The sequence below is a fragment of the Scomber scombrus genome, chromosome 20, assembly GCF_963691925.1.
Source record: "Scomber scombrus chromosome 20, fScoSco1.1, whole genome shotgun sequence".
Lineage (NCBI taxonomy): Eukaryota > Metazoa > Chordata > Actinopteri > Scombriformes > Scombridae > Scomber > Scomber scombrus.
The window spans coordinates 3,044,742-3,067,212 of NC_084989.1; the positions used below are offsets into that span (position 1 = coordinate 3,044,742).

At 38.2% G+C, this 22,471-nt stretch overlaps 1 protein-coding gene across 1 annotated transcript in view; it reads right to left on the reverse strand.

Annotated features, from left to right (window-relative positions):
* Positions 1 to 1,898: 1,898 nt before the first annotated feature.
* LOC134002192 (E3 ubiquitin-protein ligase HECW1) overlaps positions 1,899 to 22,471 on the reverse strand; it is a 70,082-nt gene continuing 49,509 nt past the window's right edge. The window contains exons 12-29 of the mRNA XM_062441489.1: positions 19,967 to 20,120; positions 18,982 to 19,085; positions 18,611 to 18,717; positions 17,402 to 17,587; positions 16,982 to 17,116; positions 15,750 to 15,885; positions 15,457 to 15,553; positions 13,623 to 13,706; positions 11,624 to 11,730; positions 8,296 to 8,410; positions 7,841 to 7,954; positions 7,068 to 7,220; positions 6,718 to 6,816; positions 5,828 to 5,957; positions 5,488 to 5,634; positions 5,241 to 5,355; positions 4,742 to 4,940; positions 1,899 to 2,010 (exon numbers count right to left, since the gene is read on the reverse strand). Of these exons, the coding sequence (XP_062297473.1) occupies positions 1,899 to 2,010; positions 4,742 to 4,940; positions 5,241 to 5,355; positions 5,488 to 5,634; positions 5,828 to 5,957; positions 6,718 to 6,816; positions 7,068 to 7,220; positions 7,841 to 7,954; positions 8,296 to 8,410; positions 11,624 to 11,730; positions 13,623 to 13,706; positions 15,457 to 15,553; positions 15,750 to 15,885; positions 16,982 to 17,116; positions 17,402 to 17,587; positions 18,611 to 18,717; positions 18,982 to 19,085; positions 19,967 to 20,120 (2,294 nt within the window). The remainder of the gene's footprint in view (positions 2,011 to 4,741; positions 4,941 to 5,240; positions 5,356 to 5,487; positions 5,635 to 5,827; positions 5,958 to 6,717; positions 6,817 to 7,067; positions 7,221 to 7,840; positions 7,955 to 8,295; positions 8,411 to 11,623; positions 11,731 to 13,622; positions 13,707 to 15,456; positions 15,554 to 15,749; positions 15,886 to 16,981; positions 17,117 to 17,401; positions 17,588 to 18,610; positions 18,718 to 18,981; positions 19,086 to 19,966; positions 20,121 to 22,471) is intronic.

Sequence of the window (22,471 nt, forward strand, 5' to 3'; positions counted from 1 at the left end):
TTCGAGAACTATTGTAGTAGTTGTTAAGTCCGTAACTATCTGTCAAACAGCTGGCTCATTAAGGGAATATACTACACCCTTAACCTTGATTTGCTGTTGATGTACTGCATCTGATTTATACCAAAGGACCATTGTTTATGAAGTATTTGTAGAATACCCTGGCACTTCTTCCCTAACCTCAGTGTAATACACCCTTCCTAAAAGACTTCCAGCACCTATAAAACACATTGCTTTCAAAATAAAATCCATTGCTATAGTTAACCAAGAACAAAACCAAAGAAGGTATGAAAAGAGTCTTAACTTAGTGTTTTGACCATTACTGTTCAGCCAGGGATCAGATTTAGAATGAACATCCCGGCAATTTACAAACTCATTCCTGTACTCATTGAATTATCTGCTTACTTCGGTTTTTTCCTCACACCCAGGTGTTTCTGTTAATAAAGCATAGTGATACTGACAGTTTAGTCTTCTTTTCTAAATCGCCTTAACAAAGTGTTGGATTCCTCTATTGTCATGGTTTCTTCAACTTTAAACCAGATGCTAAACGGTCTGGGTAAAGTAATCCGTCCTTTTTAGTTCAAGCTACTGCAGTTCGGTCTATTCTTATGTATTGGCAAAATTTCCTCTCCTCTGTCTAATGTGGACGCGATTATATAAAATGATGTCTTTCTTAACACAGTGGTTGTAGTTTTAGATTTGATTGTAAGGTTACACTGATCTTGGGAGGGTTTTGGATGGCTGGTGTCTGGAGCCAAGCTACATCACATATATTGTAATGTCCCTGTGCCCTCTTTCAGTGTTTCCTATGACCCAGATCATGGTTTTAGATCCTCAGGCGGGTTTCTATTGGCCTGCCACAGTCCAGAAAAATACTTAATGATCTCTGTAGGCTCTTCAGATTTAAAAACAGACATGATTGTTCCTTTGGCATCAGGGCTACTAGACTTTACATGAGTCTTTTCAAAATCTCCATCATACTTTGAACCACTTCTTTTTAAAGCCACACTTATAGATGTATCTGAATGTATAAGAGCAGCAAACTATCTGACAATTTGCAGTTAGACTATATTCACACATTTGCATTCAGTTTGAATTCACTGAAAATATTGACAAATGTATAAGTCATCCTTCAATTTATATACATATAGGCTGCTTATCTTTTTAATCCCATTTAAATTCTGTATTCATTATGACTGTTTGCATTATTTGTGCAGTAGTGATTGTGTATGTACGCATATCATCTTCTGTTTGTGTTAATGCTCATCTTTTCTTGTTTTTACAGTATGTAAGCATACTGTAGCTTTTATTATATATAACTCCACAACTTGAATCTTTTCTGTGAATTCAAAATTTTAACAGGTATGAGAAAAAATCTTAAACGTAATTTAATATATTGTCAAGTATTTTGCTGTCATAATAACATTATAGATCCTATACATAGTTCTTGTTTTCAATGTGTTTATGCTCTCGTGTTGATATTATTTGTCTTACTTTCTGTACATCACTCTTCAATTTTTAGCTTTTGTTAGCATTTTCTATGATTGTAAGTATTTTTATCGTTGAATGAAGGATGCATTTTGGTACATGCAACTTTAAAGATCTTGATTTTATGTTACCCTTTCTATGGGTCATATTCTCCATTCTTCATGATTAATATAAAAATAACAGTAGTCCTCCTGTGGTGTCCTAAGTGCTGGGTGCTGTCATAAAGATCCTCATAGCTAAGTGACTAACACATAGAACCATCACAGTGACATACATTATCCACATGACCAAAAACTTTCTGCACAATCCAGGAATCTTTACGACACATTAAAGCCTGTGAGTTTTTTTGTCCCCTCTGTTGGCCCGGTCGGTGTTACGTGGAAAGAGATGTAGTTTTTGACTGCCTGTCCGGCTCACTCCAGGCCAAACGTGCTGGTTTCTTCCACGGCCGTCAGCAGTTTCTCATACAGCATGGTGTATGAAGGGTATGGCGGCAGGTCCAGACGATTAAAACAGGTATGAGCCCTGAGAGACAGAGAGAGACAGAGATGTTATAGAGTATGGAGAGTCATGGCTGAAAGAGAATGACTGAAATTCAAATGGCATTAATTATCTAATCCAAAAGTAGGGGGCGCCATCATGAACCCAAAAAACAACAACATTTCTCCTGTTTAGTTTAAGTTTTTTTTCTGTCAAAAGAGAACACAGATCATGTTATATCAATAAAATGCACGATGTTAGGCTTGTCACAATCATTGTTATTGACTTATCGTACAATCATCATGTCTATATATGGACTTATCATATGATACATAGACAGGACCTTGATCATTTTTTTGACCTCAGTATTACCACACTTCACATTAGCAGCTAAGAGACTATTCATGTCACATTGACTAAACAAGTAGTGTCCTCCATTCCTCACTGTGTACGTCCTGAGTGGAGACTGCAGTCTGTCTATGTACAGCTCCCCCCCTCGCCCCCCCCCCCCCTACACTGCCTATGAAAAGTAAAGCATCCCCAGTGTGCGTTATGTTGGTGGTAACGTCATGCTGTGGGTATTCCTCTGCAGCCCTGGAAGACTTGTGGGCATATCTGGGCGAAAAATGAAAATGCAGCGAAATACAAACTCCTGGAAGAAAATCTGACGCAGTCTTAGAGGAACCTGCCACTTGGGAGAAGATTAGTTTTATAGCAAGACAATGAAGAGCATGAAGCTAAATGTACACAGGAGAAAACTGAATACTGACTTGGACAGAAGACTTGTGCAAACATGTATTTAGTATTTTATATTTGTTATTAATTTAAAAGTGTCAAAGAAGCAACATTAAATCTACTTTGAACATGTTTACAACACACACTTGCACACAATACAATACTACAATAACTAGACCTGTCATGATAACTACTTTTATTGTAGATAAACGATATTATTGTCATTTGAAGATCATTTTATACCACTGATATAATGATAATATAATATCAAAATTTATTATTCTGACTTTAACAATGTTAAAATGAAGAAGTTGAACTGATAGAGGGACAAATCCATGTTTGTCACTATTACCTGAACACATTAATACACACTCAGAAACTTGTTTAAAAGAATAGTAAGATATTTCTTCTTTTAAAAGTAACATGGTATCACTTTACACCACCTCAACTGTGCCAACACACACACACACACACACACACACACACACACACACACACACACACACACACACACACACACACACACACACACACACACACACACACACACACACACACACACACACACACACACACACACACACACACACACACTCCTTTCACTAGCAGGTTTGTAACTGCTGATGCAGAAGCTTTCTCTGTCCACAAAGTCAAACTCTCACTCTTCTCCCTGCTCTGCAGTGAAACCTGAACCTTGCTGTTTCTGCTGAGCTCGCTCATATTAGAACTGCTGTTTACCAAATTATTGTCCTATTGTAAGGTCAGAGAGGAACACACCTTGCACAATTTCAGATCTACTTGCACTGCAGAGGAGGGAACATACCAAAAATAACTACTACGCTATGCTGGAACATTTTAATGAACTGATGTGAGCAATGTCAAAGTATTATATAAAGCATCATGAAATATGTCTATGCAGTGTCCTCATCTTTTGCTCAGATTGTGTTGTGAAGTGGAATTTTATACATCCATTGTTTAATGAAGTCATAACATAACTAAACATTTAAAAAAAGAACCAAATTCAAATTCAGGAAAAGCATCCATACTTTTAGTGAGGCAGTTTCAAGCATCACTAACTCTATTTTAAAAGTTGAAATATTAAAAATAGTTTAAGGTTTTCTTTAGCTTTTTATATGTTCTGTTTTAGTGTGTTCATAGCAGAACACTGCTGCTGCCGGGTGGGTGGACCTCAAAGCTACACTGACAATGACTTTAGTGCTTCAAAAATAAAAATTCAGCTGTTGTGCAGAAAAATGCTGTATCAATTATATTATATGATGAGAACAAGATGGACATAACATCAAGCTGCATAACCTGCTGTTAGTTATGAGGATGTAAGGACAGAGGTTGTTGTATAATGTACAGATTGTAAAGCCCCTATTGTGATATATAAATAAAATAGACTTAAATATTACAAATTAGTAAAGATAGATATCCAGATGTCAGACAAAAAAAGCATTACCACAGTCTATGTTATTTTCATATTAGCTAATTATTGACACATTTTAAACTGCATCTAGTTTCAGATTGTCAAATTATACAGTGATAAAAAATGGTCAGATTGTTTATCTTTCCTAAAGTACAGAACTTCATTAACTTAAAATGTCCAAATTCCACTGAAATGGATCAACATGTGTTTGAGATATCCTGTTGAATAAAAAACAAGCAGACAAGAAACATATTGCATATAAAACATGACCTCTTCCACCAGGTTCTAGTTATTGTCGCTGCAGGAATCTGTCACCCTTCTGAAGGATATTTATTTATACTTTTCCTACTGATCACAAATCCCATGAAAAACCAAAACCAAAATGATCAGTGACATACATTCTGACTTCCTGTTTATGTCTCTCAGCGCTACTGAAGGCTCACTAATAGAGTTTTTTAGAAGGCCCTAATACTCTAAATTTAACTTCTCTCAACTTTCCAAAGTGCTGTGCTGTTCATTCCCCATCTACAACCTACTGAGGTACAGACAATGAGGGCAGAGGAGTATGAACACGGCTCTGTAGGAAGCAGTTCAGTTGTCAGGGTTACATACCTGGGGAGCGAGGTAACTTTGCCCCACTTCTCGATGCAGAAGCGTCGCAGGCCGTTGGATCCCCTCAGGGCGGCGAAGCCTTCGTACGGCACGCTGGACGTCCCTGTGACAAACTGCAGCAGCCGCAGGCGCTGCTCGTTGTTGAAACGCTCCACGGCCGCCCAGAACCACCTCATCACTATGTGACCGTCATGGTAACCTAGAGAGTGACAGTCAGGGAGTTGACATGTGACATCAGAATGTAAAAGCCTTTTGAGTGGTCAAAAGACAAGAAAAGTGCTATATAAGTAAAGTCCATTACCGCTTACCATTATTGTTATTATACGAGCTATCCATTGAGAATTTGGGACACTTACTAATTGTCGTTTTGCATCATCACTGACAGCTGTAGACTCACACAATACTCATTTTTGCATCTATAAAGTGCAACGCATTGCATGGTAGGACTGGTAATAGAAAGTAGTGTACATGCCACACACACACACACACAGACACACACCTCCTCTGTACTCTGTGTTGCTCCTCCAGTCAACAAGGTCTATCTCTACTGTACCAGCGATGACTAGCTCCAGCTCCCGGGCGTCAAATACTGACACCAGCCTGGAGTCAACCACCTGTGACAGAAAAAACAAAACAACAGGCAAATATTTCAGTTTTAGCCTGAAAATACTAAATGACTTGTTTCATATTGATGCAACGCAGTAAAAGTGGTACTGTGATGTTTTTGCTCTTTTTTTTTTTTTTACCTCATAGAAGCCTCTGACCAGCGCCTCCGTCTGCTGCACCACTCCTCTCTCCACCCTCCACTTGGCCATCCGCTCTATATAATCTTTCTTGTTCTTCTCGGTCACCTGAAGGTTGGAGCCGCCTGACTTCAGCTCCCGCTCTGTCACCTAGCAACAATTAGTCAAGTTAACAGTGGAAGTCATCAAAGCAGTGGAAGCTTATCACTGAGAAAATATACTGTATATATAACAATAATATCATTATGAAAATAAGAGTTTGACATACGCATCTGATCAAATGTGGCTGAAGCTGTGACAAACAAGGACACACACACACACACACACACACACACACACTGACCTGGCCAAAGACCTCCTCATTAACGGTGAAGGTGAGGTCCAGGATGTCTGTGATGTCGTTATCTTTCATCCACTGAAGAGACTGGTGGAACTCTTCATCTAGATACTCCAGATCAGACAGGTCTGTGGGCCTGTAAGATACACACAGCTCAGCTTTACAATAGAAAAGGAAAGACAAGGACTATAAAGTTATAGCTTTATGATTCTTGTCATTTGTTGTTTATTACAAGTTGGATGTAGCCAGAACACATCCAGAAGGGCATCCCAACCAGATGCCCAAACCACCTAAACTGACCCTTTCTGACATGAAGGAGCAGTGGCTCTACTATGACTCCTCATCCTCTCTAACTCTAGTGATGCCCCAATGTTCAGCTTTCCATAAAATCAGGTAAAAAGTAGAAAGAGCTAAATTGATAGTTCTGATAAAAGTACAAGACTATAAAACATCTAATCACAAAACAGTAAAACTTATAGTCAAAACAATGAAATAGAGATAAAATATAGAATTAAAAACACAAAAAGGATGAGGAATACAGTCATTAAACTATAAGAAGGCCCTTTCATAAAATTATTATTATTATTGTTCTTTTTTTCGGAAAAATTTAAGTTTTATTGGGCATCCCCATCAGAAATAATAATTCAGTGCCTCTGTGTGCTTCCTATTGTACATGCAGATAAACATGTATGGATGTCTACAGAAGAACAAACTTCCACACATTATTACATTCATAAGTTGATGTTTCAATGTGGAATACATTTTCTTCTATAGTTTTTAACCTCTGCAATGAAACTGAAGAGGTAAATGAGACATGATAAATAGTTGAGGTGTGTGTGTGTGTGTGTGTGTGTGTGTGTGTGTGTGTGTGTGTGTGTGTGTGTGTGTGTACTAACAGTCTGAGCAGGGCCTTGTAGAAAGGTCTGGTGAAGAAAGCATCCAGCAGGTACTGATGAATCAAGGCCAGGCCCAGGATACGACCACTGAAACGGAACCTGGACACACAGGAGACATTTGTAATAGAATCAGTGAAAGAAAAGTTTCACATTGTCTTATGAACATGAAGAAAGGGGCCAAATGGACTGATATCAAATACAAGAGTTAGAGTGATTTGAGCTTGTTCTTTCTGACATCTGAGAGCCAAAGACGGAATTTGGGGCATTTTGACATTATTATATAGACTCACATGTGAAGAGAGAGAGAGAGAGAGGGGGGGGGGCTAACCATGTGTGTTTAAACAGCTTACCATTCCAGATGGTTTTCCACAAATGCTGACATGGGGCTGATCTGAACGGTGTAAGTGTCGTTGGCCGAGTATTCAAACAGGCCGTAGTAGGGATTAAACAACTCCTGAGACAAGAGGAAGAAAAACTCTCTGGACGGACCGCTGTAATCTAATCTGAAGACAGAGAGGAAACACTTTTACACACATTTGGTTCATGGTACATTTGGACACTAATATAGCCTTCATGTGGCCTATTAAAAACCCATTTATCCACCGCCAACAAAGAGGACAGTTTGGTTAATTAAGTCTATTTTAAAGTCTTGTAACTCTATAAATAATGTTTCAAATGGTTTCACACAACACCAAGAACATATTCTATACAGGGAAACTGAATACACATCATTTAAAGCAGCAAACAAGCAGAACATACAATGACATATTATCATATTGTAATTTTGCCATGAATGTGTGTGTGTGTGTGTACAGTGGCTTTTTCAGAGAGTTGTGGCTCTGAAAACCAAAATAATGAGTTAAAAGAGACCAAAATGCTGTAACGGTTCTGTGTGGTTTCATCACTACAAGCAAACCCTTTCATTTCACTCACTCATCTGATTTATTGTTAATATAAAAACACTGATTAGTGCAGCTTTTACAGAAATTGTACAGGAGAGAAATAAGCATCTTTGCAATTCCAATTGAACTGTTCTTGGTCTCAAAATCTTGTGATCAGCACATAACCCACTGCACAGTAACATATTTAGCTGTGTTACAACGTGTGTGTGTGTGTGTCTCACCCCTCCTCTCCGATGAAGGTGACGTAGAGTTTGTTCCTCTGCAGCTCTTTGCGGGAGTACGCCATCACCTGGTTAAAGGTTCCTTCCAGCAGGTGTTCTCTCCTGATCAGCAACCTACAACACAGAGGACAGCTCAAACACTGGAGCTCATACTGTACATCACACTGGAACTGTCTCACAAACACTGAGGTCAGAAGTCCCCCCCCCCCCCCCCCCCCACCCCTCCCCCCAATTAATTACAGCACTGCTTGATTTTTTTTCTCTTTTGTGATTCCTGAAAAATGTACGTTTTTTTCTTTTTTAAGAACATGACACAATTTTTGACATTTGGTAAAACAGCACAACCGACATCAGGTTATTTAACTCTGCTGCAACAGTCTAATGGTTGTGTTGTATTTTGATGCTAGTACAGTAAATGGATTCATGTGTGCAGTTTGTATGCTGTCCAGTCTTACTTGATCTTGCCTGGTCCCTGGCCGTAACCCTTCGCCTCTAATTTCCTGTAGAAGTTTCTTAGCTTGGCTTCAAAGTCTCTGCGGTAAGGAGCTGGAGCCCTGGCTCTCTGCAGGCCTGCACACACACACACACACACACACACACACACACACACACAGAAAGAAAATATCAAAGAGATGACATAAACACACATAAACACAGCAAAATGCACACGTGCATTATATTTAATGGTGATTTAAAAGTGGAGAGTGATATAGTGAGATTGAGAGGTAGACAGTTTCACAGCTCCTGGACAGTTAAAGACAGAAACTTAACCCTTTCACACATAGTGGTCACTGCAGTGGACAGCTATTCTATATAAAAGCTGTTTTCTTATGTATGAATTTTGATTCAAGTTACACTTCAGCCACCACAGTAGACACTAGTGCATCATCCCATACATCACCACTAAACCTGCAGTAATGTTTTTTTGTTGTAGATCAGTTTATTTATGTTATTATAATGTAATAGAATATCATTTGGTGAAAGAAAAAATGATGTTCAATTTTTTTTTTTTTTTGATGCCTAAAGAGAAATGAAAAAAATCCTGACTGAGGTTATCATAATTCATGCATGAAAGGGTTGAAAAAGTTCAGAAGAAGCACGAAGGCGACACCCGAGGAAAATATCAGAAATATAAGTGAAAGAAATTAAATGTTATCAATTAAAACTTTGCAGACAGCAGGAAACTATTTGGTCTTTGAACTTTGAAGTTTCATTAAAAGATTAGCAGCTCCATTTCATATTGGTCACTATTAAATGAATTTAAAAAAAGACATTATGGAATAGTCACATGACTAAATACAACAAAAAATATACAATCTAGCATGTGAATTATTTAGTACAATTGTAAAATAACTTAAACATCTTTTGCCTGTCAATCAATCAAACAGTGTACAGTTTGTTGTGATTGGCTGTTGCTTTGACCTGAATCAGCAAACATATCACATGCATGTTAACAACAATGAAAAGTGACATTCTTAAAAAAATGTGTCACTAGTTTTTTGAATTGAAAACAGAACTCAGAAGAAGTTTTTTTCCCTTTATATCATTTCATATAAATATTATGCATTTTGTCTGTATTTATTCATATGACTATTTATTTCGCGATGTCTTAATTATGTGTTTAAAATTGATATTCATAGAAACCTGAGCTGGGATGTAGACTGAGTGTTAAAGGTCTGTATGAAATAAAAAAGTGCCTGAAAAATAATTTCTGACAGTCAGACTGAGAGAGGATGTCAGATGTGCAGTGAGTTCAGCTGAGCTCACAGCATTTCTTATTCAGCTTTTCAGGTCAGATATACACAAAGACAAACACACATCTAATAGATAAAACACAATTACAAGCCAGGCTTCCCTGCTGTGACCCAATTTCCCTTTATAGAGGCTCACATCAATAACACACATAGTCAGTATGAGGTATACTGGAGCTCATTAAGATAACATTAGTGCATCTCAACATGGCACAGCATGGGGTTTCTCCTCTCTCTCTATCTGTGTGTGTGTGTGTGTGTGTGTGTGTGTGTGTGTGTGTGTGTGTGTGTGTGTGTGTGTGTGTGTGTGTGTGTGTGTGTGTGTGTGTGTGTGTGTGTGTGTGTGTGTGTCTACCAGAACCCACAGAGAGCTTCAGATAGCATGCAAGATTAGTGCATCTTTACTCTGAACACTTCTCTACAGAGTGCATCCACTTCACTACCTGCTTATTGATTACTGTGGCTTCAGGTGACAGGCAGATCATGCAGGTGTGTAGGTGAGGTGTGTGTGTGTGTGTGTGTGTGTGTGTGTGTGTGTGTGTTACTCAGGGGCAAAAAGCCTAGAAAAACATCAACGTCTGCCCTGCCATCCAGGAAAACCTCAAACCTGTGAACACCTGCTGCTCTGTGGTTAGCACATTATCCATAATCATTATCCATTATGTTGCCTGTATGTACAGTATTATGAAGCAATGTTTGGCACAGATGTATTCACAACTACAAATGTTGGAGGGATAAAAGGAACAATACTATAATGTCAAAATGTCTGCTGTGAAAACTCAACATAGCTGCTGGCCAGTGTGGAGCTCATTTGAACTACTTTATAGATTATTGGGTAGTCCGTGAATTAAATTAAACAGTTCAGTCTAGACGTGCGCTGTGTGAAAAATGCCTCGAGATCACTTTTGTTGTGATTTGGTGCAATAATAAAATGGATTGATATAGTGATTGATCGATTGAATTTTCTTGAAATGTTTAAAAGGAAACTCAAAACCTTCCTGTTGAGTCTGGCTTATGAATAAAAACAGAATAGTTTTATAGTCTTTTATTCTATTTTATTGTATTTGTTTTGATGTTTCAAATTTGTATCTTTTTATTTTACTTTGCCTACTTTATTTTATGCTATTTTATTATATCATTCTATAGGTTTTATCTTCTTATTGATTTTATTTATCTGTTTCTTTTGTCTTTTAATCTCTTTTTTAACCTAATTTCAGTCCAGCCTTTATTAAACTTCTTCTTTTATTCTACTTTTCTTTTGTCTTTTTAATCTATTTTAACCGATTTTTTTACTCTAACTTTTAATAAACCCTCTTTTTCCTTTATTTGTTGAATTTTTTTTCTATTTATTTATTTATTTATTTTTAACTTCTTATTTTCTCATGTGGTCTCAATTTTTGTCTTATAATTTGTTCTTTGTTCTTTTTCTTTATGTTGTCACTTGTTCTGTCTTATTATCAACTACCTGTAAAACACTTTGAACTACACTAACCTGTATGAAAGCTGCTATATAAATAAAGTTTAATTGATTGATTGTATTCCTATGCTCTGTGAAGCACTTGTTAACAACTGTTACACAAGATCAGTCTGAACTATAGTGGAATGGAAGTATAATGTAGCATACAATGGAAATAAAACAAACTACAAGTACCTCCAAATTGAACTTAAAGTGCAGTTTCTGAGTAATCATACATAGTTACATTCTACTATTAATATACATTCCAATGCCTGTGAAAACTGTATGGAAAGGAGCTAAAAATCAGTGTAGTGCTCCTTTAAAATGTCAAGATTTTCAAGGAATGTACATTTTAATTGTACAGTTGAACTGACAAACTAAACTTGAAGTTTATGTATCTATTGTCTGTATGACGGATAATGTAACTGTGTGCTTGCCACCTTAGTGCAAATAACAAAAATGATAACTGAAGTAGTTGAGGAATATTTGATTATTCTCATTACTTCATTATACTCTGACTCAAAGAAACAGTCAGACTGGCAGCTCATCACATGAGTGGCAGGGTGAAGGACCTACCAGGAGAGTTCTGAGGTGAGGAGGCGGGAGAGCAGCGAGGAGAGAAGCTGAAGCCGGGGTGGATGGGGTGAGGCGGAACGTAAGACATGATTTCCTCTTCAAATAAACTGTGAGGAGAGGAGACCGAAAAAGCAAAGACCAATTGTGTTCTTTGTGTTACATCGTTCATATCCAGTTATTTTAGTTTTTAAATACATCACAGAAAAACAAGCTAGGGTTGTGTCTCAAATCACATACTTCTGTTAGTACACTGTGTTAGTACACTTCTGTTAGTACACTGTGTTAGTACACTTCTGTTAGTACACTCTGTTAGTACACTTCTGTTGGTACACTTCTGTTAGTACACTTCTGTTAGTACACTTCTGTTAGTACACTTCTGTCAGTACACTTCTGTCAGTACACTTCTGTCAGTACACTTCTGTTGGTACACTTGTGTTAGTACACTTCTGTTAGTACACTTGTGTTAGTACACTTCTGTTAGTACACTTCTGTTAGTACACTTCTGTCAGTACACTTCTGTTAGTACACTTCTGTTAGTACACTTCTGTTAGTACACTTCTGTTGGTACACTTGTGTTAGTACACTTCTGTCAGTACACTTCTGTTAGTACACTTCTGTTAGTACACTTCTGTTGGTACACTTCTGTTAGTACACTTCTCTTGGTACACTTGTGTTAGTACACTTCTGTTAGTACACTTGTGTTAGTACACTTCTGTTAGTACACTTCTGTTAGTACACTTCTGTCAGTACACTTCTGTTAGTACACTTCTGTTAGTACACTTCTGTTAGTACACTTCTGTTGGTACACTTGTGTTAGTACACTTCTGTCAGTACACTTCTGTTAGTACACTTCTGTTAGTACACTTCTGTTGGTACACTTCTGTTAGTACACTTCTCTTGGTACACTTGTGTTAGTACACTTCTGTTAGTACACTTGTGTTAGTACACTTCTGTTAGTACACTTCTGTTAGTACACTTCTGTTAGTACACTTCTGTTGGTACACTTCTGTTAGTACACTTCTCTTGGTACACTTGTGTTAGTACACTTCTGTTAGTACACTTGGGTTAGTACACTTCTGTTAGTACACTTCTGTTAGTATACTCTGTTAGTACACTTCTGTTAGTATACTCTGTTAGTACACTCTGTTAGTACACTTCTGTTAGTATACTCTGTTAGTATACTCTGTTAGTATACTCTGTTAGTACACTCTGTTAGTACACTTCTGTTAGTATACTCTGTTAGTACACTTCTGTTAGTACACTTCTGTTAGTACACTCTGTTAGTACACTCTGTTAGTACACTTCTGTTAGTACACTCTGTTAGTACACTTCTGTTAGTACACTCTGTTAGTACACTCTGTTAGTACACTCTGTTAGTACACTTCTGTTAGTACACTCTGTTAGTACACTCTGTTAGTACACTCTGTTAGTACACTTCTGTTAGTACACTCTGTTAGTACACTCTGTTAGTATACTTCTGTTGGTATATTTCTGTTAGTACACTTCTGTTAGTACACTCTGTTAGTACACTCTGTTAGTATACTTCTGTTGGTATATTTCTGTTAGTACACTGTCTTAGTACACTTTTGTTAGTATAATTCTGTTAGTACACTTCTGTTAGTACACTGTGTAGGCTACACTAAGTAGATACTTTCATAGTGCACACATTTCACAAATCAAACACTGCTGTTGCACAATTACCACAAATATCGATTTGCTAGATAGCAAGCTAGCGTTAGCAAGCTAGTGTTTCGTGCTATCGTTCACAGTACCAAATCATTACAAACCTACTGATGGCTTAATATGTGACAACAGTATAGTGTTGCTTAATGCATGTTTTGAGTGCACCATACAGGTACTCATAGTACACTGCATTTTTCCATTCTTCTCAGTGTGTACACACTTATGCACTCAAAAGTACACTTAAATGTAAGTCCAGAAGTATGACATTCGAGACACAGAACAGGTGTTGGGTTCATACTGGAGTGAGGCTCTTTACCTCAACAGGATGACCAGGTCTGCATCACATGACAGCTTCTCCACACCCTGAGTACCTTCTGTTCGGATGTAGTGGATCTTCTCCCTAAAGAGTAAACAATACCTGTTAATTAAAATGACTACATTCCCCTGAGGGACACAAGCAAGCTGCGACATTCAAAAATAATGTATGTATGGATACAAGATTTTATTGATCGATAAATTGATTGTTCATTCCAAAGGATGTATCCCTGAGTTCCCTGTTCTTGTTTTTATTAAGTTACTCTTTAAAATGTTCACAGTGGCTCTCAGCCTGCCTTCGAAAGTGTTTCCCATTCTGTGAAGGCAAGATAAAGTGATGCTGAGTTGTTTCTGGTGTCATTTTTAACAGCTTAGTCATAAATAGCTGCACAGCAGATTCACAGTCTGTCTTAGTATCCTCAGGGATTCCACAGAACGCTCTAATGGAGAAGCACTAGAGGTCCAGCAAAGTTTCTACATAGCTGCTTGTTGTTCCTTTCCAACAGCAGCCTCTTTATTCTCCACATTCTCAGACATCAAATCGTCAATTTGCATCTGACTTTATTCTAGGCTCGCTCTGAGCTTGCCCAATTCCTCTGTCATGACTTCAAGATATCTTGAGCTTTGCAAGCCTTTTATCGTTGGATTGCAGCAGAGTAGTTACTACATCTGCTGTTGGCTCGCTCACATTACTGTCAGAATGTGCTCCTCTGCCTGGGGGGGGGGTCTGGAATCCTCATTGATATCCTTTACAATCTTGTTGTCTCTTTCACAAGCGTTCCACGAGTTTGTATCTTTCTGAGATATGCTTCTGTTTGCTCTCTGATATAATCAATAAATCTCTTCAGCTCCTCAATAGACCTGCTGATCGGCACAGATCCATCAGCCTCGAGGCAATCTAATACTCACCTCCAGCTGCTCCCAAAGATCAACACAAACATTTGTTGATGATTAATGATTTTATTAAACAGCTTTTTAAAAGAAGAAATTTCAAGTCTGTGTTCATAAAAATATCAGGGCTGAATGCTCTTAAATGCGTAATGCTGCACTTTTGCACATCTATACAACAGCTACCTTTTAGCCTAAATGATTTCTATTGTTATTTATTATGATTTTTCCAGGCTCTTGATTGCACATTATTTTAGAATAGTGCTGGGTTTTTTAACTACTGCTATGTTTAGTTATTATATTATATTATATTATATTATATTTCTTTTGCACTCCTGGTCCTGAGAAACAGAATTTCGTTCCACTGTATGTATTAAATAGATATGGTTGGAAAGACAAAGAAATGAATTTGAACTTGAGGTGTGTAAAATTATCACATTTGTCAGATAAATCACTTGTGTTATATCTATGACATCATACTGATACTCAGAGAAAAATACCATATATCATAACAAAATGTGTGCTACTACATCATATGATGAATTAAAACAAATGCCAAACTGGATAAAATCATTAAAAATACTGCTGACTAAGACATAAAATCATTAAAAATACTGCATTGATGTTAGAAATTACATACGAGACTATAAAGTGTATTACATGGATATTATAGGAATATTATTCAGGGGTTGACATGATAAACTAAGTCAACTAATACTCACTTTTTCAGCACTTGATGATACTGATTTCAATTTTCATGCAGTGCATAATATTACAAACCTGCTGCCTTTATGAAATATGTTTATCATCAGTAACACATTTCACGGTCAGTCATCTTATAGACATAACTATAACAAGGATTGTGAAGAAGAAACCTTCTTTACATACATAATGCAATTTAAAAAAAAATCTAAACAGACTCCAGTAATGGTTATTTTGCAACGTACCTGAGTGCATGGTTTCTGCTCAGGCTGGGCTGTCGCTCCTGCAACATGTCAAATATGTTCGGCTGTCGAAGGAACGCCACGATCTTATCATTGTAAGCTAAAGAGAGAGAAACAAAGAGTATTAGCACAGGTGAGCATGTCAATTAGCTATTCCATCTAGATTTATGTACTGTAAATTCATATTAATGCATTTTTTAAAATATTCACATTGAAATAACATAGTGACCACATTAACAGCTTACAGCATATAAAATGACATGAAGCACAATCGCTGGTTAGTAAGTGTTGCCCACAGTAAATATTGATTAGTAATGGGATGTTATGACAGTGCCTACATGGAGCGTGATGCTGGCTTCGTATGGCAGCGACCAGGCTGTTTCCAGGTCTGGCCATCAGAGAAGCCCCGCGACTCCGAGACACATCAGAGGCCTGAGAGGAGACACAACAACAGGACACACAGGTTAAGGCTCTGAAAGGTGTTTTACCTCTGATGAATCTACTATGTTTCCAGATAATGTCAGTATATAATGAGGATACAGTATCTTGACACCTGACCATCCATCACTAACTGTTATCACATCTGATGTGCACATTATCTCACATTCTAGTGTTGCTGCATGTTAGTATTCAAACTGAAATCCTGCAAACTTCCTGCACTTAACATAAAAACACAGAAGAGTTTTGGCAGCTTACTATTGTGTAAAGAGAAAGTGATATTCAGTTATCTTATTCAAACCCAATGTGCAGAGCAAAATCAACAATGAACAATGAATGTATCTACTGTTAATTAACATGTATTGTGTGTGTATCAAAGCCTGACATTCTTCCATTGTTGTCCAAAAACCATTAAAAACACATCAGTGATCCACACTGTTGCATTGCATATTTCCTCATTATCAATAACACACACACACACACACACACACACACACACACACACACACACACACACACACACACACACACACACACACACACACACACACACACACACACACACACACACACACACACACACACACACACACACACACTCTGTAGTTTATTTAGACACCATCCTGCTGCTAGAAATACTCACTAGAGCACCACATGTGGATTCATCCGCAGCTAAAATTAGTTCCTAACAAATGCACTTTTTCCTTTAAAATTACTGAGAGAGCTGTTGAGAGCTGTTGAGATTCAGGCTAGTAAAGTCAGAATGTATGAGCACAGATTGGCTAATACATTGTTGGTTTTGGTCTTTTTTAAGGTGTCAATATCAGCAGTCTTAAAAGTATATACAGAACACAAATATGGAGTAAAATGTGCATCAGCTTTTTTATTATCAGCATATAAATAGCAAATCCAACTAAAGTCATTATGCTGCTTTTTTACAGTACTCGAAAAAGTTATGAATAACAAGAAATATGTGTGAATATATATGTGTTCAAATATAACTGTGGTGTAAGTCAGCATGTATTTCCTGTAGTAGAGATGTGTGTGTTTGCGTGCGTGCGTGTGTGTATGTGTGTGTGTGTGTGTGTACCTCCCCGGCGCTGTAACTGCGCAGTCTCTGCAGGTGTTGTCTGTGAGCGAGGTGTCCGGGCAGACGGCCGTTCTGCAGAGGGATGCGAGGGTCGATGAAGGTGGTGGCTCGACTGTTGTGGTCCACAAAGAAAGACTGGGAGGAGGAAAGAATTGATGCTAACAGTATGGTATGTACTCTGTACAAAATATAGATTTCCAAATGATCTCTAAAAGGAAAATAAATATCAGTATATATACAGTACAGTGCTTTGGAGAGTGTGTGTGTGTGTGTGCATATTATTCATCCTGCTTAAAATACAATCAAACAGCGTTTTTTTGTCCTTGGTTCATTTTGCTTGGCTAGTCTTTCCATGTATGAAGCACTGCTGACTATCAGGGAATCTGAGGGTCATTCTGCACGTGGAGGGTGTCCTCCTACCTTGCCCTGGGGGTCAGTCTTGATCTCCCAGCCCCGCGGCAGCTCCAGCTGAGTGTCTGTGAACTTGTTGAGGAAGACCACCAGGTCCCGGTTATGTTGGTAGCGCTCAAAGTTTCTGGCATCGCGACGCACCTTCAGGATCATGTGTTTCACACAGCTGCTGCTGGTGAACATCCGGTACGCTGCCTGGAGAGACACAACAGCTGCTGGTTTACTTTTAAATCTATAAAAGTTCTGAGTCACATGCTGTTTATATTTTATTTTAGATGAGCCTTTTTGAGTGTGTGAGGGAGTGTGTTTGTATGTGTGTGTGTATCTAAAACACTTTTGTCAGTGTTGCATTACATACTTCACTTGCTATTGTATCATAGTATTTATGCTGTCATATCATTGCATGAGTAAACACTTGTTCTTCATTGGTCAGAGAATATGCATAGTAGTTTGGCACAACATTCATCACTAAGCAACACTTTTATCTGGTGTATTCTTGAAGCAGGTCATCTTTCACTTTTGCCAGTGATACTATCACACTGTACTGTAGCTGATATGGACATTTCATCAATTTAAATGCAAAATATTATTACATGTATTTCATCAGTGTCTGCTTAATGTTGTGGATTTGATTTGAACAAAATGTCTCATCAATGCAATACCATACAGCAGATGTAAACTGACGTACTGCAAGGGTATCATTAGCACTGCTGGTGGAGTTTTTAAAAAATGATCCCTGCTTGAAAATTATGAGAAACTTTTTTTTTTGGACAATTTTTTTTTTTTTTTTTTAGAGATTTTGACTTTGATAAATAATAAAGCTGACTAAAAAGCACTTTCAGTGATTTTCAATTATCTGAAAGCTGGAAGTACCTCAGTTTCTTTCCTTCCTTCCAGACAGCCACTGCATTCACTTGAGTAACATAATGCATGTCCAATTGAAGTTAATTGAAACAACAACATAAAAACAGCAATATGTTGACAAATTTAGAGTGTAAGAACACAACAATTATCCTGACTTTCTGAGAGAGTGAGCTGTTATCACCATATGAGGAGACAGACTGAGGGAACAGTGGGGATGACTGTAGCCATTCAGAACAGACAATAACAGTTTTGGCTCCAGCAGAGGTCAGATGACACTTGGAAATAGAAATCATACGATTTGACTCAGTGTGTTTACTCACAAAGGCTGTTGTCAGGTGTGAGTGTTCTACTCACATAGTTACTGTGCAACACAGTGAAGAATTCTGGGTGTGTGATGAACTTGACAGCAGGTGATTGGAGGAGATGGCTGATCTTCTGGTGATTGACAGGTGAGGAGGGGCCTGGAGACAGACAGGATTTAAATGACTTTGCATACTACTTTGAAGCTATTTACTCAAGGAGGTTGTAACGTAATAAACATACTATCATAATTATATCGTTACAGTGTGTGAGAGTACTACAGCCGGAAGAAATAGAACTGCTACTCATGTCTTCAATAAGTAAAAACAAACATGAGCAAGGACACGATACAAAACACCTGCAGGAATAATTCTATAATAAGGCAGAGAAGATACTTTACACTGGGAGAAGGATCAGAGGTGTACCTGTTGGAGGAGAATCAGTCTCTGTCTCTGTACTGTTGCTCCTCTCTAACCTCTGACCGCCACCCTCCTCCTCTGTGGCCATGGTCCTCTGGATGCTCTGGTACCTGCACAAACAAGCGGTCCTCTGAGCATGAAGGATCAAACCTGATGCCTTGTAAAATATTAGGTGCTTTTTCTATTTATTTCATATATTGAGGTCTTGCATAATGTGTTCCGTGTGAGCTTATATTTGAATATGCATTGTATGTCTTTGCATGACATGTGTGTTACATAAACAGAGGCTGATGCTTTGAGTTCCTTTAGCAGTCAGCAGATGTCAGCCTAACTCCACTATAGAAGCTGCATCAGCTTACAATACAGTACTGACTGAGACTATTCACTGCTTTTCTCACTTCAATCCTCACTGCCTGTTTCGCTTCCACATCGTTGTTTAGTTGACAAAAACAACCAAAATCAGATGCTCAGGAGTTATTTGAGATGTGATATATTTTAACATACAGTATACTGTATCTGTTAATGCTTAATATTGAGAAAAGGAACTTTGCAACACTCTGGTTAGCATTGTAAAAAATAAAATATACTTTAATAGGCTTAACATGTATTTATTCATTCTATCAGTTATAAGTTATAAACATTGAAGGTTTTACACATGGATAAATCCTGAAGGTTCTCAGAAAAATGGGGATTTGAACATCTACTTAAAATAACAGCATGGACAGTTTCAGTTTAGTTTAGATGTGTGTATTTTTTTATTCATAGGCAAGTGAAAAAATATACTTTTTCACTTCTCGACTGAACTAGATATGAGCATAAAAAAGCCAGAGACAGGCTGTGCAGGAGATGATAAATAAAGAGCCAAATAAAATCTCAAATGAAATCCTCTCTATGTTGTAGCAGTGTTGGTACTGGTTGATAGTACTGGCACACACATGAGTGCCTGATTACAGTTGGAGTTCTCTCACTCTCAGGATTCCCTCGCTCTCACCTCCTGTTGAGCTGCTCCATCTGTTGGGTGGATCCCGATCGAGGGATGCCGTGGTTACACTTGCCGCCGTTGCTCGGCCTCTGCCAGGTCGTGGTCCGGTTGACGTGGTCCACGTAGAAAACTCTCCCATGGCTGTCGATGCGAGCTTCCCAGTCTGTGACAGTAGAAAAGGTGGGGAGGGGACATTAGTGACATTATTACTGCCTTGTAAAGAATGTGCCTGTCAATCACATTACAGTCAGCTGGATGGGACATTCTCCCTAAAAAACTAATGGAAAGAAGCTCAAACTGGTTTGAACTGGTTGGTGTTGCTCTAATTGTTTACCTTCATTTAACCAAAATTTATAATGTCTTCTACTCTTCTGTGCACTCTTTGGAAAATATATATGATGTTATAGTTCAGATTGTTAAACACACATTTTATCAGTTTCCAAATGTGAAGCTCCATTTCAAATGTACACATAATGAGACGCATTGTAATATTTTTAATCCGACAAGAAATCACTGTTAACCATGTATAAATTAAGATACCATTGGCTTTATTATAATTCACTAAACAAGCTATTGACATTCATACAGGTAGCATTGTGTGGGTCAGTTATCTGTAGCTTAATAGATCAAACTGTGTGTTACTAAACGAGAAAATAAATCCTAGATTTCATAAATCACTTAATCCATATTTCAGAATCCTTCACTCAGAAATCTTTTTGCTTATATTATCCATCATCCACTCACAGGAAGTTTCTGCTTAAAAGAGAAATAGAAGTGGAGTAGGGTGGGTGTTTTCACACTGCTACGACTAATACTGTGCATAATATGTCTGAAACTAAGTTGGTAGCTAATCCTTTCATGCATGGTGTGATGTCCGCCTTGGAGATCACCAGGACTTGTGGGTCTTTTCTGACAAGCTGATTGGTCGTCGGATCCAAGCCAAACTGATTGGAGAATATAAGCTTATTTTTCCATCTTCTGAAAGACTAAAATCTGAAATAGAGTGCAGGAATACAGCAACTGCAAGTCAACGTGTGCATGACAAAGTGTCCGAAGTGACACGATCAATATAGAATCAATTCCAAATGTGTCAAAACAAGTGAATTTATCTACAATGAGAGGACTGAAATTCATTAGGCTGCAAAAATCTCCTTATAAAGTTTTTTTTTGTCTGTAATTAAGACCTTCAACCTACATGGACAGGCTTGTTGGCCTCACGAGAGCAGTGGAGCAAGCTAGAAGCTTAACATTGACATATTATCACCTTATATAGTTGCCATGGCTTACTTAACTACGCACACACAGAGCAACAATGCAACATTAGCATTAACAGGTAGTGTACAGTGGGTTTATCAGAGCTTCTGCTGTCAACGGCAGGAAACAAGGTTGATTAGAGCTGTAAGATTGTAGAAAACCCAAAAACCAAAAGAGCTGAAGATACAAAATAATCAATAAGCTGAAGGTAAACTGCAGTTCTCTGTGGGTTTTTCACTACCTCCAACCGCTTTCACATACACATGGTTATTTATAATCCAGTGTCATTAAAGACATATTGATTATAGCAGCAGCAAGTGAATATAGCGGCCATTGTAGTCAAGTCATTTTAACCTGTTTGTTAAAGGAAACGTCAGTGACTTTCCACAACAGTGTGTTTTTACCTCAAGTGATGAGACATGAGTCAGTATCAGTGTAAATTGGGGCTGAAGACTATAGTTTGAATATCTATGGGTGAGGTGTTAGAAAGAAGTGAGGTTAGCAGACCTCTGTAGCTCGTTCTCTCTGCTGGAGGCTAGCAGCTTCAAGCTACATTAGCTGCTAATAGCATAATACACCTGAATCTGTAGCCATGGTGACTTGAAAGAAGTGAGGTTAGCAGACCTCTGTAGCTCCTTCTCTCTGCTGGAGGCTAGCAGCTTCAAGCTACATTAGCTGCTAATAGCATAATACACCTGAATCTGTAGCCATGGTGACTTGAAAGAAGTTAGGTTAGCAGACCTCTGTAGCTCCTTCTCTCTGCTGGAGGCTAGCAGCTTCAAGCTACATTAGCTGCTAATAGCATAATACACCTGAATCTGTAGCCATGGTGACTTGAAAGAAGTTAGGTTAGCAGACCTCTGTAGCTCTTTCTCTCTGCTGGAGGCTAGCAGCTTCAAGCTACATTAGCTGCTAGAATAACACACCGGAATCTGTAGCTACAGTGAATTGAAAGGAGTGAGGTTAGCAGACCTCTGTAGCTCCTTATCTTAGCTAAAGACTGAGGGCTGATGGCTAGCAGCTCCAGGCTACATTAGCTGCTAGAATAACACACCGGAATCTGTAGCTACAGTGAATTGAAAGGAGTGAGGTTAGCAGACCTCTGTAGCTCCTTATCTTAGCTAAAGACTGAGGGCTGATGGCTAGCAGCTCCAGGCTACATTAGCTGCTACTGGCATAACACACCTGAATCTGTAGCTACAATGAATTGAATTAAGTTGTAGGCTATTGTGGGCAATGAAGGCTCCAGGTTTTGAGGAA